The 21110-nt window shown below is 39.0% G+C and overlaps 1 protein-coding gene across 11 annotated transcripts in view; it reads left to right on the top strand.

Moving 5' to 3' along the window:
- The window catches only part of LOC138741485 (dyslexia-associated protein KIAA0319-like protein), a 73770-nt gene extending 61344 nt beyond the window's left edge, over positions 1-12426 (top strand). For all 11 annotated transcript variants that reach the window (XM_069895665.1, XM_069895667.1, XM_069895672.1 and 8 more), the window contains 3 exons: positions 1146-1236; positions 1705-1799; positions 11064-12426. In XM_069895665.1, the coding sequence (XP_069751766.1) occupies positions 1146-1236; positions 1705-1799; positions 11064-11236 (359 nt within the window). In that variant the 3' untranslated portion in view covers positions 11237-12426. The remainder of the gene's footprint in view (positions 1-1145; positions 1237-1704; positions 1800-11063) is intronic.
- Positions 12427-21110: the final 8684 nt, after the last annotated feature.

Below are 21110 nucleotides of genomic sequence, written 5' to 3'. Positions count from 1 at the left end.
AATGTACCTTTTTGAAGGGCTTCAGAGACTCACCCATCATATTCTGAAAATTAAGATCAGTAGAGTTCTGGTTGTTCATTGAAATGATCAATGTAATGATGATGTTGGCACATTGAAAATCAGCCTTCTCAATGAATGGTGGAGCAGATGGCCCATTCCTGCTCCTACTTCATGCTTTCTTGTGTTATCATTTCTTTGGTGATTTTTAGTCTTTGAAAGATCTTTGATCACAGAATTGTAGAGATACTATCAGTGAATATATTCAAGACAAAGTATTAGAAGTACGGAAAAGCTGTGGATATAGAAAAAGTAGTATCAAGCAAGTGTGTTCTTTGTGCACACTAATAAGTTGATGCATGTTGCCTTTCAGTGCATAATTTATTTGGAACTGATTAACACTGCTGTTGTGTTAAACAGTTTAGTGCTCAAAGCTAACTTGGTTTTCCAATCTTTGTTATCCACCTCCACCCCTCCTCATCTCAGTTCTCCTCAAAGAAATTAGCATCAGTAAAGAGATAGTTTGGAAGAAATGAATGCAACTGAAGGAAATAAATTCCCATGACTTTAGGATTGAATGAAGGTGGCTCCGTAGATTCAAGATGCTTTCCAATCTATCATCGTTCTCACAAGTTGGAACGTGAAAGAAAGCAAGGAACTTCAGTTAGTCTGATATCATGAGGGGAAATGCTGAAGTCTCTTATCTTGGCTGTAGTCGTATGATAACTGGAAAATAATAACAAAGTTGGAAAAAGTCAACATGGATTTTATAAAAAGTAAAGTTGGTCATATTTGTTGTAACTTTCAGATTTTAACTAGCAGAATAGGCTGTCTCTCTCATCTCATTATCTCTCTCACTGGCCTTTTTCCTCTTACGTTTCTTATTTTCATTCCTTCTCAGTCACTTTTTCTTCCTCTTATCACGTGAGTATTCCAACAAGTTTATTTCCCATTTCCAGCAGCTTCAGGAGAGTAGAAACCTTTTGCGGGGAAAACAACATTATTTTTAGCTGAGGTCTTCTCCAAAGGGTTGGTCAATGAGTTTGTCTAGATCATAACTGCATGCATCATAGTAAATCACTTTCTCTGTGAATTTGTGATGTAAAAATGCTAAATATTGACTTCCTTTAATCTTTCTCTGCCTCTAGAATGGAGCGTACTCTACGTTGTCATAGCTGCATTTGTCATACTGGTCTCCATTGGCATTTTAGTTTGGATGATCCACTGCTTCTGTAAAAGGTGAGAATACCTCGACAATCTACAATGGCTTTATTGTCTCTTCCGTGAGGCTTCCTCAGCAACTAGTATTGTTTGAAAGTAATTAATATGTTACCCTTTAAAGCATTTACATCAATGCCCTTCCAATCTAATCCACAAGGAACAAGGATGGGATTAAGACCCTAGTCTGGTCCTGATCACTGGTCCCATAAAGGTGTTGCGCTAACCGCTATACCAACCGTGCCCCCCCCCCCCTTTCAGAAAATACTGGATCTGCTTTGTGAAAATAGTCTCAAATACATGTGAATCAGCCATGATCGTATTGAATGGTGGAGCAGGCTCGATGGGCCATTTTTGGCCTACTCCTGTTCCTACTTCCAATGTTCCTATGAATGATCACTCTTGCTATATTTCAATCTTTGCATTACATCTGTTATTAGAATATGAACCTAAGTTGAAATAAATGGTCCTTATGAATTGTTGTTTCAGACGAAAAGGAAAGCTGAGAAGAAAAAGCAGATACAAAATATTAGATGCAACAGATGATCATGAAAGTCTGGAATTTAAGACTACTTCCAAGCCAGGTATTGGGATAAGAAAGAAACATTGAAGTCTGTGACTTTGGCGGATTGCTGCATGTTTACCCCCTCTGTGTCTCCCTGCATCACTTCTCCTCTGTAAAATGAGTGGAATGCCTTGTTGGTTTGTCTTCACCAATCATTGTATTTCAGAAATCCACTGTGGAAAATTGCACCAAAATCTTAACTCTTTTCTGCGAAAAACAATACATTGGAATTCCTGTGTAATAAGCAAGAAACATTTTGTTCTTGGAAATGTATTAATGTCAGTTCCTCTCATTAACACAATGACATGTCCAGTGTTGTTATTTGTATTACATTGCCCAGGCAACTGGGATCATTAATCTGTGGTATTTGAGGCTGATCCCAATAAAGCAATACTCCGTTGCAGAGTACATTTTGAAGTTCTATTCCTATGCAAAGTTTCACTCCATTCCATCTCAGTCAGAGAATCTAGAGAGCAGACTGCTGAATTCATGGTATTCCCAGCTTCTATTTATTATGATTAATCTGTAGAACGTTCTAAGCACTACCAATCTGATACACTGATTATGCTGTCCATGCCCGGCTCATCCCACACACCTCATCCCCAGGTTTTCTGTTTCCTTTCTATTGAGCAATCATTTATGAAACTATGTTCTTGCTGGTCTCACTGAAGGGGGAGACCTAGTTGCTCAGCTTTTGTGCATCGGTTGTTACATCTTCACTTGAATTACAAGTCAACAAGTGACAATTGAGTTCTTTCATGCAATAGTTTTTAAAAATGGCGAATCAAATCCTATCAGGTTATGGAATGTGAAATGTCAGATCTTTAGTCTCTGTTGCTGTTCCCGGGCTAAAATTGGACATGGAAAATTACCTTTATGGGACTGCTGTTAGGATAAGGCACATTGATGAAGTAAAGACTTGTGGTTGACCATTTGCAGCTGACTCTTTGCAGAATTATTCCTCCATGATTACATTATCATCAAAGCTTCAACTTCTCAAATGTGTCATGTGAGGCACTCCACTGTTCAACTGTGATCCTTTTTATAAAGGAAGTTCTGCAACCCTTACACTTGTAGAGAATCATACCAATTTACAGTTTCGTGCTATATATTTTGAGAAAAGATCTGGAACATAGATGCAAGTTTTCAACTTCCATTTGTGTTATTGAGCTGCTTGCAGAACCAGCATTGTTATACAATCTGTAGAACTAGTGTGGTAGATGTTGAGCCATAGGATGGATGTAGATGGACAAGAGTCACACCATAGAGTCACAAGAGGAATGACCCCTTTGAAATAAGTGAGGAATGTTCTGTAGTGGGATGGATTCTTGTTGGAACTGGTGAAAATTGTGAAGGATTATCTGATAAATTTGGACATTGCTGGAGTTGAAGATGAGGATCAAGGACACTGTCCTGTGGAGAGGAAATGAGAATGGATGTGCAGGAAATAGATGAGATACAGAGTATCTCATGGAGTGCTCAAGGAAAAGTTGCAATTCAGGAAGAATAATTATATTTCAGAGGTGCTGGTGTGGAAATTTTCATCACTGGACTAAATGTAACTGAGTTACAGGAACTGGGAGAATGGAATGGATTCCTTGCAGATAATAGAACTGAAGAAAGTCGTGGTCTTGCAACATGGTAACAGGCCCACAACCTAACTTATCCATGCAGAACAATGTGCCAATCACATTTAGTTCCACTTGCCTACTTTAAGCCCATTCCCTCTCTCTCTCTTCCCCCTCCCCCCCCCCAACCTTATGGTTATGCCTTCTTGTTTTAGATTTTGTTACTGAAGAAAACAGACTGTCACTATTCACCTTGTCTATGTTTGTCATAGAGCTCAATGAGATCTCTGAACCACCTTTGTTCTAAGGAAAACAGGCCTACTTTTTCTAGCCCCTTGGGATGTCAACTTCCCTAATCCTGCCAATAACTTTGTAAACTTCTATACTCACAATATTCCAATTGTGCCTCACCTATTTCTTTTAAAATTTCAACATGACATCCCAAAACTTGTAATCATTGACCTGTCTGATGAAAGCAAGCATCCCAAATGCTCTCTTCACTGCTGTACACCTGTGCTCCCATCTTTTAAGAGGTATGAATATGTACCCTGAGGTCCCTCTGCTCCTTAACACACTTTGGAGAACTACAAAGTAACAGAGTAATTCCCTTCCTTCATCTACCATTCCTTAGCCCAGTTCCCTATCTGATTTAGATACATTGGAACCCATGGTAGCTTCTTCACTCTCCACTGTATCTATATGTTCGTGTCATCAGCACATTTGCTCACCTTGACACAAGCATCCTTAAACAAATCACTTGTGTATAGCGTGTAACAAAAAGCAAAAGTCCTGGTACTGAAACCTGAGCTACTTCATTGGTCGTGGTCCTCCAGTCTGAAAAGCTGCCTTCTGAAATCACTCTCAAACTCCCTATCACCTGCCATTTTTTTTCCATCCATTTGACCTTCTGTCATGTGTGTGCCTAACCTTCCATAACAACCTACCAAATGGGACCTTGCCAAACACTTTACTAAAATCCATCAAAGTAACATTACCTGCTATGTCAGAGTGTCCTTGTTTTGTATAACTCTTAACATGTCAATTCTCAGTCTCCTTCACTCTGTATGTCTTTTCCAGCTTTAATTTCCAAAATGCATCACTTTGTACTCATCAGACTTAAATTCTATTTGCCATCCCTTTCCCAATTATTGGAGATCCTTCTTAGAACCACAGAACACAACAGCCCAGAAACAGGCCCTTTGGCCCTTCTTGTCTGTGCCGAACTTATTTTTTTGCCCACCTCCTCTTACCTGAAACCACTCTATGACCCTCCTTACCTCTCTCATCCATATACCTGTCCAAATTCTTCCTAAATGTTAAAATTGAGCCCGCATTCATCACTTCGGCTGGCAGCTCGTTCCACACTCCCACCATTCTGTGTGAAGAAGTTCCCCTGATGTTCCCCTAAACAGTTCCCCTTCCACTCTTAATCCATGTCCTCTGGTTGTACCTTACCTACTCTCAGTGGAAAAAGCCTATCTACATTTGCTCTGTTTATCCCGCTTATAATTTTATATACCTCTATCAAATCTCTCCTCATTCTTCTGTGTTCCAGGGAATAAAGTCCTAACCTGTAACTCAGTTCCTGAACATCCTAGTAAATCTTCTCTGCAGTCTTTCTGTCTTATTGATATCATTCCTGTAGTTAGGTGACAAAAGTACACACAGTGTTCCAGAATTTGGCATCATCAATGCCTTATACAACTTTACCATAGCATCCCAACTCCTAAACTTTGATTTGTGAAGGCCAATATGCCAGAACTTACTTTACAACTCTATCTACTTGTGACACCACTTTTAGGGAATTATGTATCTTTAATTTCTTGATCCCTCTGTTCTACTGCACTCCTCAGTGCCCTACCATTTACCTTGTATATCCTTTCTTGGTTTGTCCTTCTAAAATGTAACACCTCACACTTGTCTGCATTAAATTCCATCTGCCATTTTTCAGCCCATTTTTCCAGCTGGTCTGGATCCCTCAAGAAGTCTTGAAAACCTTCTTTGCTGTCCACAACACCTCCAATCTTATTGTCATCTACAAACTTGCTGATCCAATTTATCACATTATCATCAAGATCATTGATATAGACGACAAACAGCAATGATCCCAGCCCCAATCCATGAGCCGCACCACTAGGCAGTCACAGGCCTCCAATCTGAGAAGCAACCATCCACCACTTCTCTCTGGCTCCAGCCATTATTGAAACCAATTCATTATTTCATCATAAACACCAAACGTTTGAACCTTTCTGACTAGCCTCCCATGTGGGACCTTGTCAAAGGCCTTACTAAAGTCAATGTGGACATCATCCACAGCCTTTCCTTCATCAACTTTCCTGGTAACATCCTCGAAAAACTCTAAGTTTGGTTAAATATGACCTACCACGCATAAATCCATGTTGACTATCCCTAATCAGTTTCTGGCTATCCAAATAATAGTTATCTGATCTCTTAGAATGCCTTCCATTAATTTACGTACTACTGACATCAGGCTCCAATTTGCAGGGTTACTTTTGGAGCCTTTTTTAAACAACAACAATATGAGCTATCCTCCAAATTTCTGGCACCACACCTGTGGCTATGGTAATTTTAAATATTTCTACCAGAGCCCCTGCACTGTGGTGATACAACCACTACACTGGTCGCACTCCTACTAGCCTACTGCAAGTAGGCAACCTAGGAGGCTGGCCCCACCTGCTGGCTGTCAATCATCAGCCTGTATAAAGACTCGAGCCAGACACGTGGAGCCTGCAAAGATACTGAAACTGGTGTACAAGTTTAAGCTAATTGAAGCCTGTTTAATTAGCTTAAAGTTAAAAGGACCATGGAGAAGTTCCTCACCATTATCGGCACGCAATACCTGGACGCCTTGAGATCTGGAAGGATGTGATTGAGGTGATCATCCATACACGGCCTAAGGTCATCAACACTAACTAGAAGAAACTCATGGTACTACGCACCAAGCTTGGCCCGCATGCTTTCCATGCTATCCAAAACTCCACAGATTTTGAACCAGCGATGGTTGTCCTTGAAGGCATGTACCAGACCTCGACAAATATACTCTACGTTCGGTACCTGCTCAGCATCAGGTTACAGAAGGGAGACACTTACCTGGAGGCACTGTGAGAACTAGCAAGCCCGTGCACGATCGAAGCTGGGTTGATTGCTGGGGAGGTGGACTGACACATTCGAGATGCCTGCGTGCAAGGGTTGCGGTCGAAGGCGACTCAACAGAGACTGTTGGAGGAGAATAATGCCTCCCTTACCAGGATCATGGAGGTGGTCCGCTCTCTAGAAGCTTCAGCTCACCATGTAGAGGCCTTCAATGCTTGCCTCCCCAACATCTGGCCTGGCTGATGCCGACAACAGCAGTCCTGAGGGGCTCCATGTGGAGAAGACGATTGCCGCCATCGATGCAGTCCACCGTTGTAAGTACTGTGGGACCCGGTGTTGTCGGACAGGCCATCCTGAAAGGACTGCCCTGCAAGGAACTCGCATTGCTCCGGAAGTGGCTAAAAGGCTACCGCTAAAGTGTGCTTCTCCAAACCCACCGGGAGTGCTGCAGCCCTCTGCGACCAACCAGGAACCCCTTCCAACTCTTGGGACGCTCCCATGTGTGGATGCCGGGCAGCACAATTTCTTCACCCACCACTTCTGCCCGCACCAACAATGTCACTTCTGACATCACTTCCTGTCGAGTCGCCCAAGCACGCCAACGCCAAGTGCCTCTCCTGGGCACTGCCATCATGAGCCAGCAACCCACCCAACTCGCCAACTGGATGACGTGGTCAACTCATGCGTATGCAAAATTGCACACTCGACATACCCCACGCTCCTAAAGACACCCACTGGCTGCTACTCCCCACAATCATCGGGGAGCAGCGACTCAAACACTGAAGCAGGCCTAGCGTTCACTAGGCTAACAGAGGACATTCCCCACAGACTCTGGTGCTCAATGATGGACATTGTTGTCAATGGAAAGGTAGAGCTTTGTGCACCCAAATGTGGTCCATACACTGAAACCCAGTGAACTTCGCTGTCGCTTTTGCGACCCAGGACCACTCCATCAGAGCTCTAGGATGCTGCTCGATGAACTTGACAGTGGGAGAGGGACTTATCAAGGGTTCAGGCTCCTAGTCATGCCCAAGCTCTGTTCCCCAATTATCCTGGAACTAAACTTCCACTCTCACCTCCACAGCCTCACCCACTCATCATCCACAGAACAAAGTTCAGCGACAGCCCCCAGTCCACCTACAGGCTCTCAACCCTACAGATGCCCCCCTTCATCCCTCTTCAACTACTTGACACCAGACTGTAAGCCTATAGCGGCCAAGAGCAGGCACTACTGTGCTACTGAGGGGAGAGTGCTTCTACCAGAATGAGTTATAGAGCCCAGTACCAGCTCCAGGAGAGCCCAGGTTCTTGTTGTAAAAAGGGGGCAGCAAACTGAGGATGGTCATCGACTATAGCCAGACCATCAACTGGTACACCCAGCTGGACGTCAACCCACTGCCCTGCATCGCCAACATGGTCAATGACAGTCGGCATACCAATCAGACCCCTCGTTTCCTAGGAAATAGCCGACTGGCATCTCCCTGCTAGTGTAGCTGATGTCTCTGGGACCAGTACTCCTCTGCAAATACAAGGACCTACAAGTCTGACCCCCTGGACGAGCAGGTGTACCTCCTCCATTCAAATGCAAATTACGATTACATCAGGTGTCCCAATGGACGTGAGGACACCGTCTCAACCAGGGACCTGGCACCAGCAGGGGCTCAGCCCTCTCACCCTGGGCAACCCTGGCCCATCCAGGATCCCCTGGGAGCCAACACCCTCTCTCCGCTTCTCCGAAGAGCCCCACCCACCTCACACCTACAGTCCCCCTCTGCCAGACACCATCCCACCCACACCACTGGCCACCCAAGCCACCCCGGACCCAACCGACCCTCAGGTGACCCTGCCCCTACTGACCATTGACCAGGAGCCTATCCTGTGACGGTCCCATAGGCACAGACGACTGCTGGACTGCCTGAACTTGTAGATACTACTTGGTACTGAGAACACTGTCCCCCAAGGACTCATTTTAAGGAGGAGGTGAATGCACTGATACAACCACTACACTAGCTACACTTCTACCAGCCTACTGCAGGGGTCAACCACTGTACCTGCAGGTATGCAACCCGGGAGGCTGGCCCCACCTGCCGGCTGTTAATCACCGGCCCGAATAAAGACTCGAGCCGGCCCCTTTGGAGAGGCAGACACGTGGAGCCAGCAAAGATACTGAGACTGGTGTACAAGTTTAAGCTAATTAAAGCCTGTTGTGCAGACTGTGGGCTTTGCATCAGAATTATTCACACAGCAGCACTCACATACACTAGCCTTCCTCAAGGTCTGAGACAAATCCCAATGGCCTGACAAGATATTATTCATCCTTATTTGGTTTAAAACAGCAAGCAAGGTTCCATTACCTTACTGCTTGTTTTCCTTACTTCCCATGACTCAATGCCTGTTTCACAAGTGAATGCTGATGGGGAAAAAAAAAACATTTAAGATCTCCCCCATCTCTTTTTGCTCCATGCAAAGCTGACCACTCTGATCTTCAAGGGGACCAATTTTGTCCCTTACTATCCTTTTGCTCATAATATACTTGTAGAAACTTTTAAGATTTTCTTTCACCTTGTCTGACAAAGCAACTTCATTCTTCTTTTAGCCTTCCTGATTTCTTTCCTGAGATTTTTCTTGCATTTTTTTAATACTCCTCAAGTACCTCATTTGCTCCATGTTTCCTATATTTGTTATACACCTCTCTCTTCTGAACCAAATCCCTAATATCCCTCGAAAACCATGGTTCCCTATACCTGTTAAACTTGCCTTTAATCCTGACTGGAACATACAAGCTCTGTACTCTCAAAATTTCATCTTTGAAGGTTCTCCACTTAGCTCACACATCCTTGCCTAAAAACAACTTATCCCTAAAAACAACCAATCTATGCATTCTCGATCCTTTCTTGTTTCCTCAAAATTCGCCTTTCTCCAATTTTGAATTTCAACACGAGGCCCAGAACCGTCCTCCGTAATTAACTTTAAACTAATGGCATTATGCTCACTGGACCCAAAATGTTCTCCTACATGTACTTCTGTCACTTGTCCTGTCTTCTTCCCTAAAAGTAGATCCAGTATTGCATTCTGTCTAGTTGGTACGTCTATATGTTGATTTAGAAAAATTTCCCAAGCATATTTGACATCCAGCTGTTTTACAGTACAGGTACACGATCCTTTATCCGGACACCTAAAATCCGGAAAGCTCCAAAATCCAGCAAATGGGGACCAACAGCTGGGGGAGGCGGCCGAGGGACAGGCGATCGGGGGAGGCAGCCGAGGGACGGGCGATCGGGGAGGCGGCCGAGGGACGGCGGTCGGGGGAGGCGGCCGAGGGACGGCGGTCGGGGGAGGCGGCCGAGGGACGGCGGTCGGGGGAGGCGGCCGAGGGACGGCGGTCGGGGGAGGCAGCCGGGAGGTCGAGGGACGGCGGTCGGGGGAGGCGGCCGGGAGGCCAAGGGACGGGCGGTTGGGGGAGGCGGTCATTGGGGGAGACTGCCAGGCGACTGGAAGGGGGTGGGGGTGGATAGGCAGCACAATTCGGGTGGGCTTTCCGAAATCCAGAAAAATCCAAAATTCAGAACACACTGTCCCCCAAGGGTTCTGGATAAAGGATCTTGTACCTGTATTGGAGTCCCAGTCAATATGTGTAAAACTAAAATCTATCACAATTTTGTTTTCTGCTGCTTTCCCATGAGTATGGTCAAACCTTTCCCATTCCTCAGCTCCACCCTTGTAGCCTTAGTAGACAAAGCCTGGTCTATCCTCCCTGAGCACAGCTGTGATACTTTTCCTGACAAGCAATGCCGCTCCTCCCCCTTTTATCTCCCTCTATTCTATCATGTCTAAAGCAATGGAAGCCTGGAACTGCCAGTGCTGCCCCTCCTGCGACAAAGTTTCACTAATAGCCACAATGTCACTTCACTGTCACTTTTCCTCCAATTTGGTGTCATCCACAGATTTACTAATCATGCCACCTGCATTCTCAATGAAGGACCCAGCACTGATCCCCATGTCATGCCACTGGTCATCAGTCTCCAATCTGCAAACCACCCTCTGAATCCTACCACCAAACTAATTTTGTATCCAACCAGATTGCTGACCCTGGATCAATGTGTTCTAATGTCCAGAACACCCAGCCATGCAGGGTCTTGCAAAAGTCCATGTAGAAAATGTCTACCTCCCTGTTCTTGTCATCCCTTTTTTTAAAAAAAACTCATCAAGTTCATGAGGCATTTTTTCCCACTAACAATCTAATTAGTCCTTGCCTTTCCAACTGCAATTAAATCCTATCTCTTAAAGTTCCTTCCAAGAACTGACCTACCGCTGATGTAAGGCTTCATTCAGGTTGCTACATTGATATCTTTAGCTTAGCTAAAGTTTAATTACCAAAATGTATTGATTGAAAAACTGACATATAGGTGAATTTGCAGCTGCTACGAGTTTAAATTGCTACTTGAATTGGAAAAAAAAATTCAATTTATCAAGTCTTTTCAAACTTTTTGCCAATGTCACAAGTAAGAATTCCAATCAAGAATGAAGGCTGATTTCCCCACCACTCCATTCCCTTTGCCACTGCTTGCATTGCAGCATTACTGATAAATGTCTTGTTGTAGTTGGCAGGCTGAAAGCTCCAGCACAGAACACTAGCTTAATGGTTTCAGAATCTGAACTTGACAGTGATGAAGGTATCTTCACCTGGCCAGACAGAGAAAAAGGGAACTTGCTGCCAAACCAGAATGGATCAATACACAATGGCCAAGTAATTCAAAGAGAAGAAGTCCTATAACTGGAATCTACTTGCCAGATTTACAAAAACTATAGATCTAGGGTAGAACCTGTCTCCCAGCGAAACCCTGTCTCTGCTCAGTAAAATGAAGCTTGATCTGAAGCAATAGTGACTGCTCCATGGACAGAGGGTGTGCAATCCCTATGAAATGAGTCTGTTCTGTAGCCCAATTCTGAAACTGATTGACTTGAGTTTAACAGAACTGGTTTCTCACTTGAAGGCCAAAGAAGAGACACGGGCAGGATCCAAACTGGCTGTTTTTTTAAAAAAAAAAGTTTTCTTTTGGTATGATTGCCACCTGTACCATTTCATTAATTTCTGACACAGAAACATCAGCTGCAGGCTGTCTGCACTATTGTGTTTTTTGAATACCTTGCGTTTCCAGTGAGACGTCCTCGAGAAATCAATTGTATTTCAGCATGAAGGAAATCTTGTTGAACCAAAAAAAATGTGAAGAACACACTGGATGTCCTGTGAACTTCACTTGATATTTGCAAATGACCTTTTTTTTCAGGTTAATGGCTTGATAAATAACTGAAATATGTGGAAAGCTAAGTACTGTGATATTAAATACCATCCTGTAATACTGGATAAATTGCAATGAACTTTCATCCTTTTCCTGTTGAAAAATTATCATCCAAGTGAACACAAAGGGGATTTGATATTTTTGTTTGTTGTTTAGTTTGTGTTACCTCCTGTGTAGAAAGTTGCACATGTGGAAATACCCCCATCATTTTAGCTTTATGAAAATGATTTTCACTGTTTTTAATTTTTGTTAATACTGGGAATATGTTGCTTTCAAAACCTTTTCATTTGTGTGAAATATTAACAGGGTGGTTTTTTTCTAATTTATTCTTTGAGAAGGAATTGCTTTGTAATGTATTCCCTTTTGAATGTAGGTCAATATCTGCTGCTGGGTTGTTTTACTTTTGATAAAACAGAAGTCTTCCTTTTAATACACTGGCACTAAACCGTATCCAATTGGTGGTAATTTAATATCCTGTGGATTAACAATGTAATGAGCAAGTGTTAATCTCCCTCAATGTAGTGCCTGTCAGTAATTGAGAACATTTAAAATGTTTTTGAAATGTACCTTTTATACATCAGCAAACAAACTGCTGTTCTGCCAATAATGAAATGTTTTAAATTAACTATGTACTTTAAATTAAAATGGAAAAATGTGTACATTATGATGTGTGATTCTGTTCTACATAATGTTCAATGCAAATTTATCAAAACATGTTGTTCTAAGATCTTGGACCAGGACCACTGTAAGATTATGACTATAAGTCTCCAAGTTTTGTTTTGTGTTTATTTTAAGAACAACTTGACAACTTAAGTTGTTTCTCTGCTAAACTAGAACAATTTCAAAATCAAAAACTGCAGATGATGAAAATATGAAATAAAATAAATCATGCAACACTCAACAAATCAGGCTACATCAATTAATGTTTCAGATTGCTAACCCTTTTTCTAAAGCACTCATGAAAACTCATTGAACTGAAATATTAATTCTGCTGTTTCTCTCGATTGATGCTACCTCACTTGCAGAGTGTTTCCAGCAGAATCAATTATAGCTTTGACTCAGAAACTTGTTGACACCATTGTCTTAGTTCTGATCGCCACTACTCTGCAGTCAGTTAAAATGTGTACTCTAAACTCTCAGAACAATTATGAAATTGGATTATTTGTTTATATGCTCTACAGAAAGGTCATTGGAGCCAAATTTGGAGTGATGTGAATGGAATTGAGGTACATTTGTCCTGCTTGTGGATATTTCTAATGTAGCGCTTATACTCTGAGCTCCTTCAATTTTAAAAATATGGCATGGGTCACTGCCAATTTATAACTAAATGAATATGATTTGTGCTACCTGGCCATTTATCCAAAAAGATTCCAAGTTGGCGGTATGTGGTGGAAGAACCCCAATGACTTGCATCAGTTGTCCTCTGGTTATTCTTTTTTTTAAACTTTATTTATTTGTTCAAAAAACAAATAATATATGACATGTACAGCAATTAAACATGAACGTGAACATTTTTTTTCTATATATAGAAAAAAAAGAACCCCCCTTCAGCCAACTCTCCGAAGGAGAGCCATAAAAAAAGAAAAAAGAATATTAAAAAAAGTTAAATATACATATTAAAATCTAAACAATATAAATTGAAATGTAAATATTCTGAGTATAACAGCCACTTATGAATAAAAAAAATTATAATTATCATGCAAAACATACGTAATTGTTTCCATTATTAAACAATATTTCATCTCATTATGCCATCTATTAATATCAATCATATTTGTATCTTTCCACGTACTAGCAATACATTTTTTTGCTATGGATAAAGCTAAATATACAAAAGCAAGCTGGAACTTATCTAAACCAAAGCCTTTCAGAGGTTGCAAACTACCAAATAAAAATACTGTTGGATCTAAAACTATTTTAATCTTATACAGATATTCTAAAAACGATTGAATTTTCTTCCAAAAAGATTGTATATGTATACATGACCAAACAGCATGAAAAAAAAGTTCCAACCGTATCACCACATCTAAAACACAAATCTGATTCATTAAAACCATATTTTTTTAATTTTCAGGTGTCAAATATAATTGATGTAAAGAATTGTAATTAATCATTGCATAACGTGCATTTATCAATCTAATTACACTATTATAACAGATATCTAACCAATCCTCTTCAGAAAAAATAAAACCAATATCCGTTTCCCATTTAATTTTAGATCTATCCCAACCCTTTTTATCCATACCATCCTGTAATATTTGATACATAAATGAAATATACCCCTTCTCTGGTATCTTCACAAAAGTCTCAAATTTAGTCATTTTAGGTAAAATCATATCTGTACTAAACATACATTTGACCAAAGATTGAATTTGATAATAAAGAAATAAAGATGTCTTATCAATACCAAAATCTTCCCTCATCTGATTAAAAGATAAAAACTTACCTTCTTTAAAACAATCTCTTCAAATTTTTCACACCTTTAAATCTCCAATGCAATAAACTTTGATTATGTATTGAAAAAGAAATAAGTTGATTAATATACAACGGAGTCAAAGCCAATAATTTACCCCTAGAACCTATCATTTTATTTTTCTTTATCCATAACTTCATTAAATGTTTTAGTATAGGCACATTATATTGTTGTAACAAATTCATATTCTACCTAAACAAAAATTGATGTATTTCAAATTCAGAAATACTTGCCAACTCAATTTTAGCCCAACTAGGAGGCCATACCAAATCCATCAATGAGCTAATAAATTTAAGTTGGGCTGTCTCATAATAATTTTGAAAATGTGGTAAACGTAATCCCCCTAACTCATATTTCCAAGTTAATTTATTCAAAGCTACTCTCAAAAATTTACCCCTCCATAAGAACTCCCTAACTATTTTATTTAAATATCGAAAAAAAATTTATCAAGTAAATACGGAATAGATTGAAACAAATATTGTATACGAGGAAAGATATTCATCTTAATTATATTTATCCTTCCCATTAAATTAATAGGTAAATCTTTCCATTTAATCAAATCAGTTTTGATTTTTTTCATTAATGGAGCATAATTTAATTTATATAAAGATTGATAATTAACACTCAAAATTATACCCAGATATTTAGTTCGGTCAGTCTACTTCAAATTAATAATATTCTTATACACTGAATAATCTCCTTCACTTACTGGTAATATTTCACTTTTTTCCAGTTAACTTTATATCCAGAAAAACATCCATATTGTATTAAACATTCCTTCAAATGCAAAAGTTAAATACTCCAATACTCCATCAGCAAATAAATTAATTTTATACTCCTCATCTAAAACTTTCATACCTTGTATCTGTATTTTGTCTTATCAACTGCTAAAGGTTCAATCACTAACGCAAACAAAGATGTTGATAAAGGACAACCTTGATGAGTTGATCGAGTTAACTTAAAAGATTCTGAAATCAAACCATTCGTCAATACTCTAGCTACCGGTTTACTATATAGAGTCCTAATCCAACCAATAAAGGAAGGACCAAACTTAAATTTTTCCAAAACTTTAAACAAAAAATTCCATTCAACTCTATCAAATGCTTTTTCTGCATCTAAGGATATCACCATCGGATGATCTAAAGATTGTTGAAAACTAATCACGCACAAAATGTTATCTGAAGCATATCTATTCTTTATAAAACCTGTTTGATCAATATGAATCAACTTTGGTAAAAATTTAGCCAATCTATTTGCTAATATTTTAGTTATTATTTTATAATCTACATTTAACAACGAAATTGGTCTATATGAAGATACTTTCAAAGGATCTCTATTTAAGGAATTACTGTAATTAAAGCACTAGAACAAGACTCAGGTAATTCATAATGTTCTCCAACTTGACACAATACAACCCCAAAACATTGTAGATAAATCATCATAAAAAATTTTATAAAATTCAACTGAAAATCCATCATCGCCAGGTGATTTACCATTGGGCATTTCCAGCATAGCCATTTTAATTTCTGAATCAGTAAATGGTTCTTCTAACTCCTGTATATCTCCATCCTCTAATATCGGTAAATTCAACCGTGATATAAAAAAAATCAATCGATCCAGTTTCCTGTTTTCCTTCAGATGTATATAACTTTTTATAAAATTCATCATTAATCTCACGAGATTTATGTAATAAGCGAATTCCGTCTATCAGCATTAATAGTCCTCGATATCTGTTCTTTCTTTAATTGCCACGCCAATACCTTATGTGCTTTCTCTCCCCATTCGTAATACTGTTGTTTAGTCCTATTAATCACACATTCAAATTGATAAGATTGCAAAGTATTATATTTCAATTTCAGCCTAGATAATTCTATTTTCTGATCTTCTGTAGCATCTTTCTGAAATTCCTTTTCTAACTCATCGATCTGTTTCTCTAATCGATTTTTTTTATTTTATTAGTATAACTAATTATTTGTCCTCTCAAATAGGTTTTCATAGCATCCTATAATACAAACTTACTTTGAACAGATTTAGAATTTTCTTTCAAAAAAATTAATTTGTTTTTTCAAAAAATCAATAAATTCCTTATTTTTAACAACATTGTATTAAATCTCCAACGATAAGCTATTTGAATTTTCTCAGAAGTTTCATATCTAAAAAATAACAGAGAATGATCTGAAATCACCCTACTTTTATATTCAGCTTGTTGTATTTTCCCTTGTAAATGTGCTGATATTAAAAAGAAGTCAATCCTTGAAAACGATTCATGTCTAGATGAATAAAAGGAAAAATCTTTCTCTGTCGGATTAAGACATCTCCAAATATCTACTAAATTAAGATCTTTCATCAACGCTTGGATCTGGATTGCCATCTTGGATTTTTTAACTTTCCTCGGAGATTTTTCTAATAAAGGTTCCAAAACAATTAAAATCACCACCAACTAAAATATTATCATTAGCCTGACCCAAACATAAAAATGAAACCAAAATAAATACTTCATCATCTGCATTTGGAGCATAAATATTAAGTCCAAAATTCACTAAAAATCTTACAATTCAATTTAAGAATACATCCTGCCTTTTCCTCCATTGATTGTAATTCAAAAGATAAATTTTTATGTATCAAAATTGCTACACCTTTAGCTCTAGAATTAAATGAAGAAGAATATACATGCCCAACCCAGTCCCTTTTTAATTTCAGGCTTTCCTTCACATTCAAATGTGTTTCTTGTAAAAAGGCAATATCAATTTTCATTTTCTTAATATATGCCAAGACTCTCTTACGTTTAATCGGCTATTTAATCCTCAAACATTAGAAGTAGCAAACCTCAACTTTGACATATCTACTATTATTACTAAATATTAATAATATCTTTATATAAAAACTCAAATCAACGTATATAGGTCCTCCAATTTAAAAAATCACAAATTAAAAATATAAAAATAATAAAGAAAAAAAAAGAAAATCCCCCCCAAAAAAATTACCAAAAAGTAGTAATCCCCTGAACAAAAATTGGGTGTGGTTCACCCACCAGTGGCTGATGACTAGTAAAGTGCTTAGTGCAAATCTCTCCCTCCCCAGCCAAACAGTCAGTATCTTCAAACTATAATAACAAAAAATAAAATAGAATAAGAAAATTCTTCTTTTCATCCAGAAGATTCCAAACTCGAAGATCCCATTTCAGAAGGAGGTGGACTCTTTCCATTCCCATTTTTCCTATTTCTGCCATTTCTTCCGTTTCCAGAGCAAACAGATTTTTCTTTAGGAGATAATGGTGGACTACGTCTTTGTCCTCTTATATCTGGCAATGAATCAGCAAAAATCATTACTTCATGATCAGTTTCAAAAAACCGAAATTGAAGTCTCTATCAAACACCTTCAACATTTTTCTGTATTAGAAGTCACTTGTTGTTTACAGTCTAAAAAAGTAGTCTGAATTTTTAAAAATTCTTCATAAGATGCATCCACACGTGCCTTAACCATATTTAATTCTGAACTAATACCAGCATTCATTTGAACCATTTCATTCATTTGAGATGTCAACAAATCCATTCCAGGTTTTATAACAGCTTGAACAATTGCATTCAATTGCATACACTGTGATTCAGTAAAGCTCAGCTCTGCTCTCTCTGACATAGTGGCAGAACAAGGTAATTGCAGCTCCTGCTGCAACTCAACAGAAGGCATTTTAAAAGTTTTACTGCGGTCTGGACTCCCAGCGATTGCACCCCGACTTCCTCAGGTCGCTGGTCTCCCCCTGCATCTCATTGTTTTTTCATCAATTCATGAAGAAAAATGATTTCTTCAGATTGAAATGCTACCTGATGCATTTCCAACAATGGAGTCGTCTTCCTGCGTGCTCCCTCCATTGAAATTGAAAGACTTTCCAAATCGAGGTCCACTTCTTGGGAACAGGCACCTTCTTCCGGAGAACAGGTAATTCCAGTGCCATCCTTCATTTGGTGAGCAATAGATTTTTTTTCAGCCCCCACAGGCAATTTTGGGGTTTAGACAATGAAGAGATTGAGCCTGGGGCTGTATCAAGTCGTCTAGGCCCCAAATCTTCAGCACTTCGAAAATGTAACTTCTTTTGAACTTGAGGTTTACCATTAGTGGCCATAATAATTCCTTAATACATTAAACAAAAATTTAAAAAGTTTAAACTTGAAAACAAAGGGTTAAAAAATGGGTATTTAAAAGTCTGGCCAGAGAGGTCGAGATTGCACGTCTAGACGCTACGTTATCTTGCCACCCCCCCCCCCTCCCATCCTCTGGCTATTCATTCTTATTCATATTTATTCTGATAACCCTGAATAACCACATGTATGAATGAATTTTGAATATTTTTTTTTAAATTCCATACATGTAATTAATAAACAATTATGCAAAACAGTAAATGTTTGAATTTAAGAAAATTTCATTAATTGCATGATGGTTATAATCTCTCCCCTTCCAATTCTCTTCCTCTCCAGACCCCTCACCCCCCCCCCCAAATAAAATATATAAAGAGAATATATTGTAGCATGCACTACAGCAGAGAGTGGAAGAATGACACACACTTGATGTGGTTATAGTCAAGATTGCTTTATTGCTCTCCCTGCCCTTGCTTTTATAGGTCTAGTTTCCCACTGGTGGGCCTGGTTTTCCAGCCATTGCTGATGGGAGTGATGTTAATGGTGTCCTGGTTGCATGGTTGTCGGCTGGGAAAAGAGGCCATTAGCCTGCACGGGCTTTGCGAGATTGCTGTGTTTGTTCACCATTTTGTGCATTGGGTTGCCTCCTGGCTAGCGGGCTGCTCCAATATAGTTATAAAATAAAGAAAAGATAAAGAAAGTTAGCATCATCAAGTTAGCTCGGAGGATCGCTTTCTAATACACAGGACTCCAACAAAGTTTATAAGATCAATTTAAGGAAGAAGATTAACATAGGTTTCAAGAGGCTGGAAGAGCACCATTACATATTTATATCTAAAATTTGAATGTACGGGTTCCAAATTTGCAAAAAAACATAACATTTATTTCTCAAATTATATGTGATGTTCTCCAAAGGGAGACAGCTTTGAATTTCTTCATTCCATTTTCCCATACCTAAATGTGAATCCAATTTTCAAGTCTCTGCAATACATTTTCTTGCCACTGTTAATGGTATTTTAACAAATTTCATTTGATATATTGGTTTCAATTTTGGACTTGTTCCTATTGTATTTCCCAATAGAAATACAATTCCTGTAACCTGTTCTGAGAAGTTTCCTAAATCCACTCAAAAAGCCTGAACCTTGGGACATGACCAAGTTGAATGCAAGAAAGTACCTATCTATTTACCACACCTAAAACATTGATCTGATTTCATTCTATTAAATTTTTGTGGCATCAAGTGTAAATGATATAAAAAAGAATTGTATTGAACTCAACTATACCTTACATTAATAATATTTGTCATACAATCTCAACAGAAATCTGTCTATCTTAGCTCATTAATTGTAATATTTAAATCCAACTCCCATTTCTGTCTAGATTTATGCACTCCCTGTTTAATAGTTGGTTTTCAATATAAGGTCCATTGCAGAAGTAAATTTCTTTGTATTTGCTCTCCTAATAAGGATTTTCACCTCACTACAAGTTGATAACTGCATCACTGGACCCTCAAATATCGTCTCAGTTGAAAATAACAAAAAAGAGTATCGTTAGCTATTCCATAGTTTAAATAACATCAATTGACTTTGTTCATATCAATCTTCAATATTTTTAATGCTTTTACTAAACCAAATATTTAAAAGTCGATTATCCTTTGAAAAAGGTACAAGATGATTTTGATTCTAAAGGTATCTTAGGTGATGTAGTTCCTTTTGTTCTAATTTCATCATTTACCTTCTTCCAAATAGTAATCAAATGTTTTAACAATGGTGTTTCTTTAACACTGGTAAATGATTTTGAATCATATTTATACATAAATTTCTCTGTTAATCTCTCTCCTATTTTATCTAATTCTATTTTAACCCATGCCATTTTTAACTACTCCTTCAAAAAGAGAAGTAAGAAATCTCATTTGAGCTACTTGGTAATAATTCTTAAAATTAGGAAGCTGTGGGCCTCCCAGTTCATATTTCCAGGTTTTCTATAGAAACTTTTGACATTTTTCCTTTCCAAAGAAATTTCCTTACATGTTTATTCAATTCTTGAAATAATTTTTGTGGTAATATAGGTAAAGTTTGGAAAAGACATTGTATTCTTGGGAATATAGTCATCTTGATACAATTAACTCTTCCTAATAACATTATAGTTAAAATCATCTTTTTTTTAATCTTCAACCTTTTTGAGTAATGGCAAATTATTCAGTTTATATAGGTCTTTTAAATTATCTCCTCAAATCTCTAAATATTTTATACTGTGGTGGTGTGAGCAGTTGAAGAAACACAGCCACCACGCTGAAGGTCGTTAACCACTTTTTATTCAAATTCAGCGTGCCCCTTTAAGGGGCAGAGTCCTAGAGCACGTCTCCGCAGAGGCCTCCTTAATTGGGATGGCCTCCCGCCACCTTGTGGTCCGATGCACCACCATGAGGAAGTAACGAGCCTCCTTGGACACCGGCAGGGGCCCGATGACATCAACGTGGATGTATTGGAATTTGCGAACTGCCGGGTCGAAGTTCTGGATGGGGGCTTGCATGTGTCGCTGGACCTTGGAGGTCTGGCACCTGGTACAGTTTCTGGCCAGTTCCGCCATCTCCTTCTTCAGCCCCTGCCATACAAACCACTCTGCGTCCATCCGCACGGTTGTCTTTACTGCTGGGTGAGCGAGGACGTGGATCAGACTGAAGACCTTCGCCCTCCAGTGCGGCGGGACCACCGAGCGCGGCATGCCTGTTGAGACGTTGCA

Source organism: Narcine bancroftii, chromosome 8 (genome assembly GCF_036971445.1).
Source record: "Narcine bancroftii isolate sNarBan1 chromosome 8, sNarBan1.hap1, whole genome shotgun sequence".
Lineage (NCBI taxonomy): Eukaryota > Metazoa > Chordata > Chondrichthyes > Torpediniformes > Narcinidae > Narcine > Narcine bancroftii.
The sequence above is the reverse complement of the archived record's forward strand: the minus strand, read 5'-3'. Positions and strand labels throughout refer to the sequence as shown.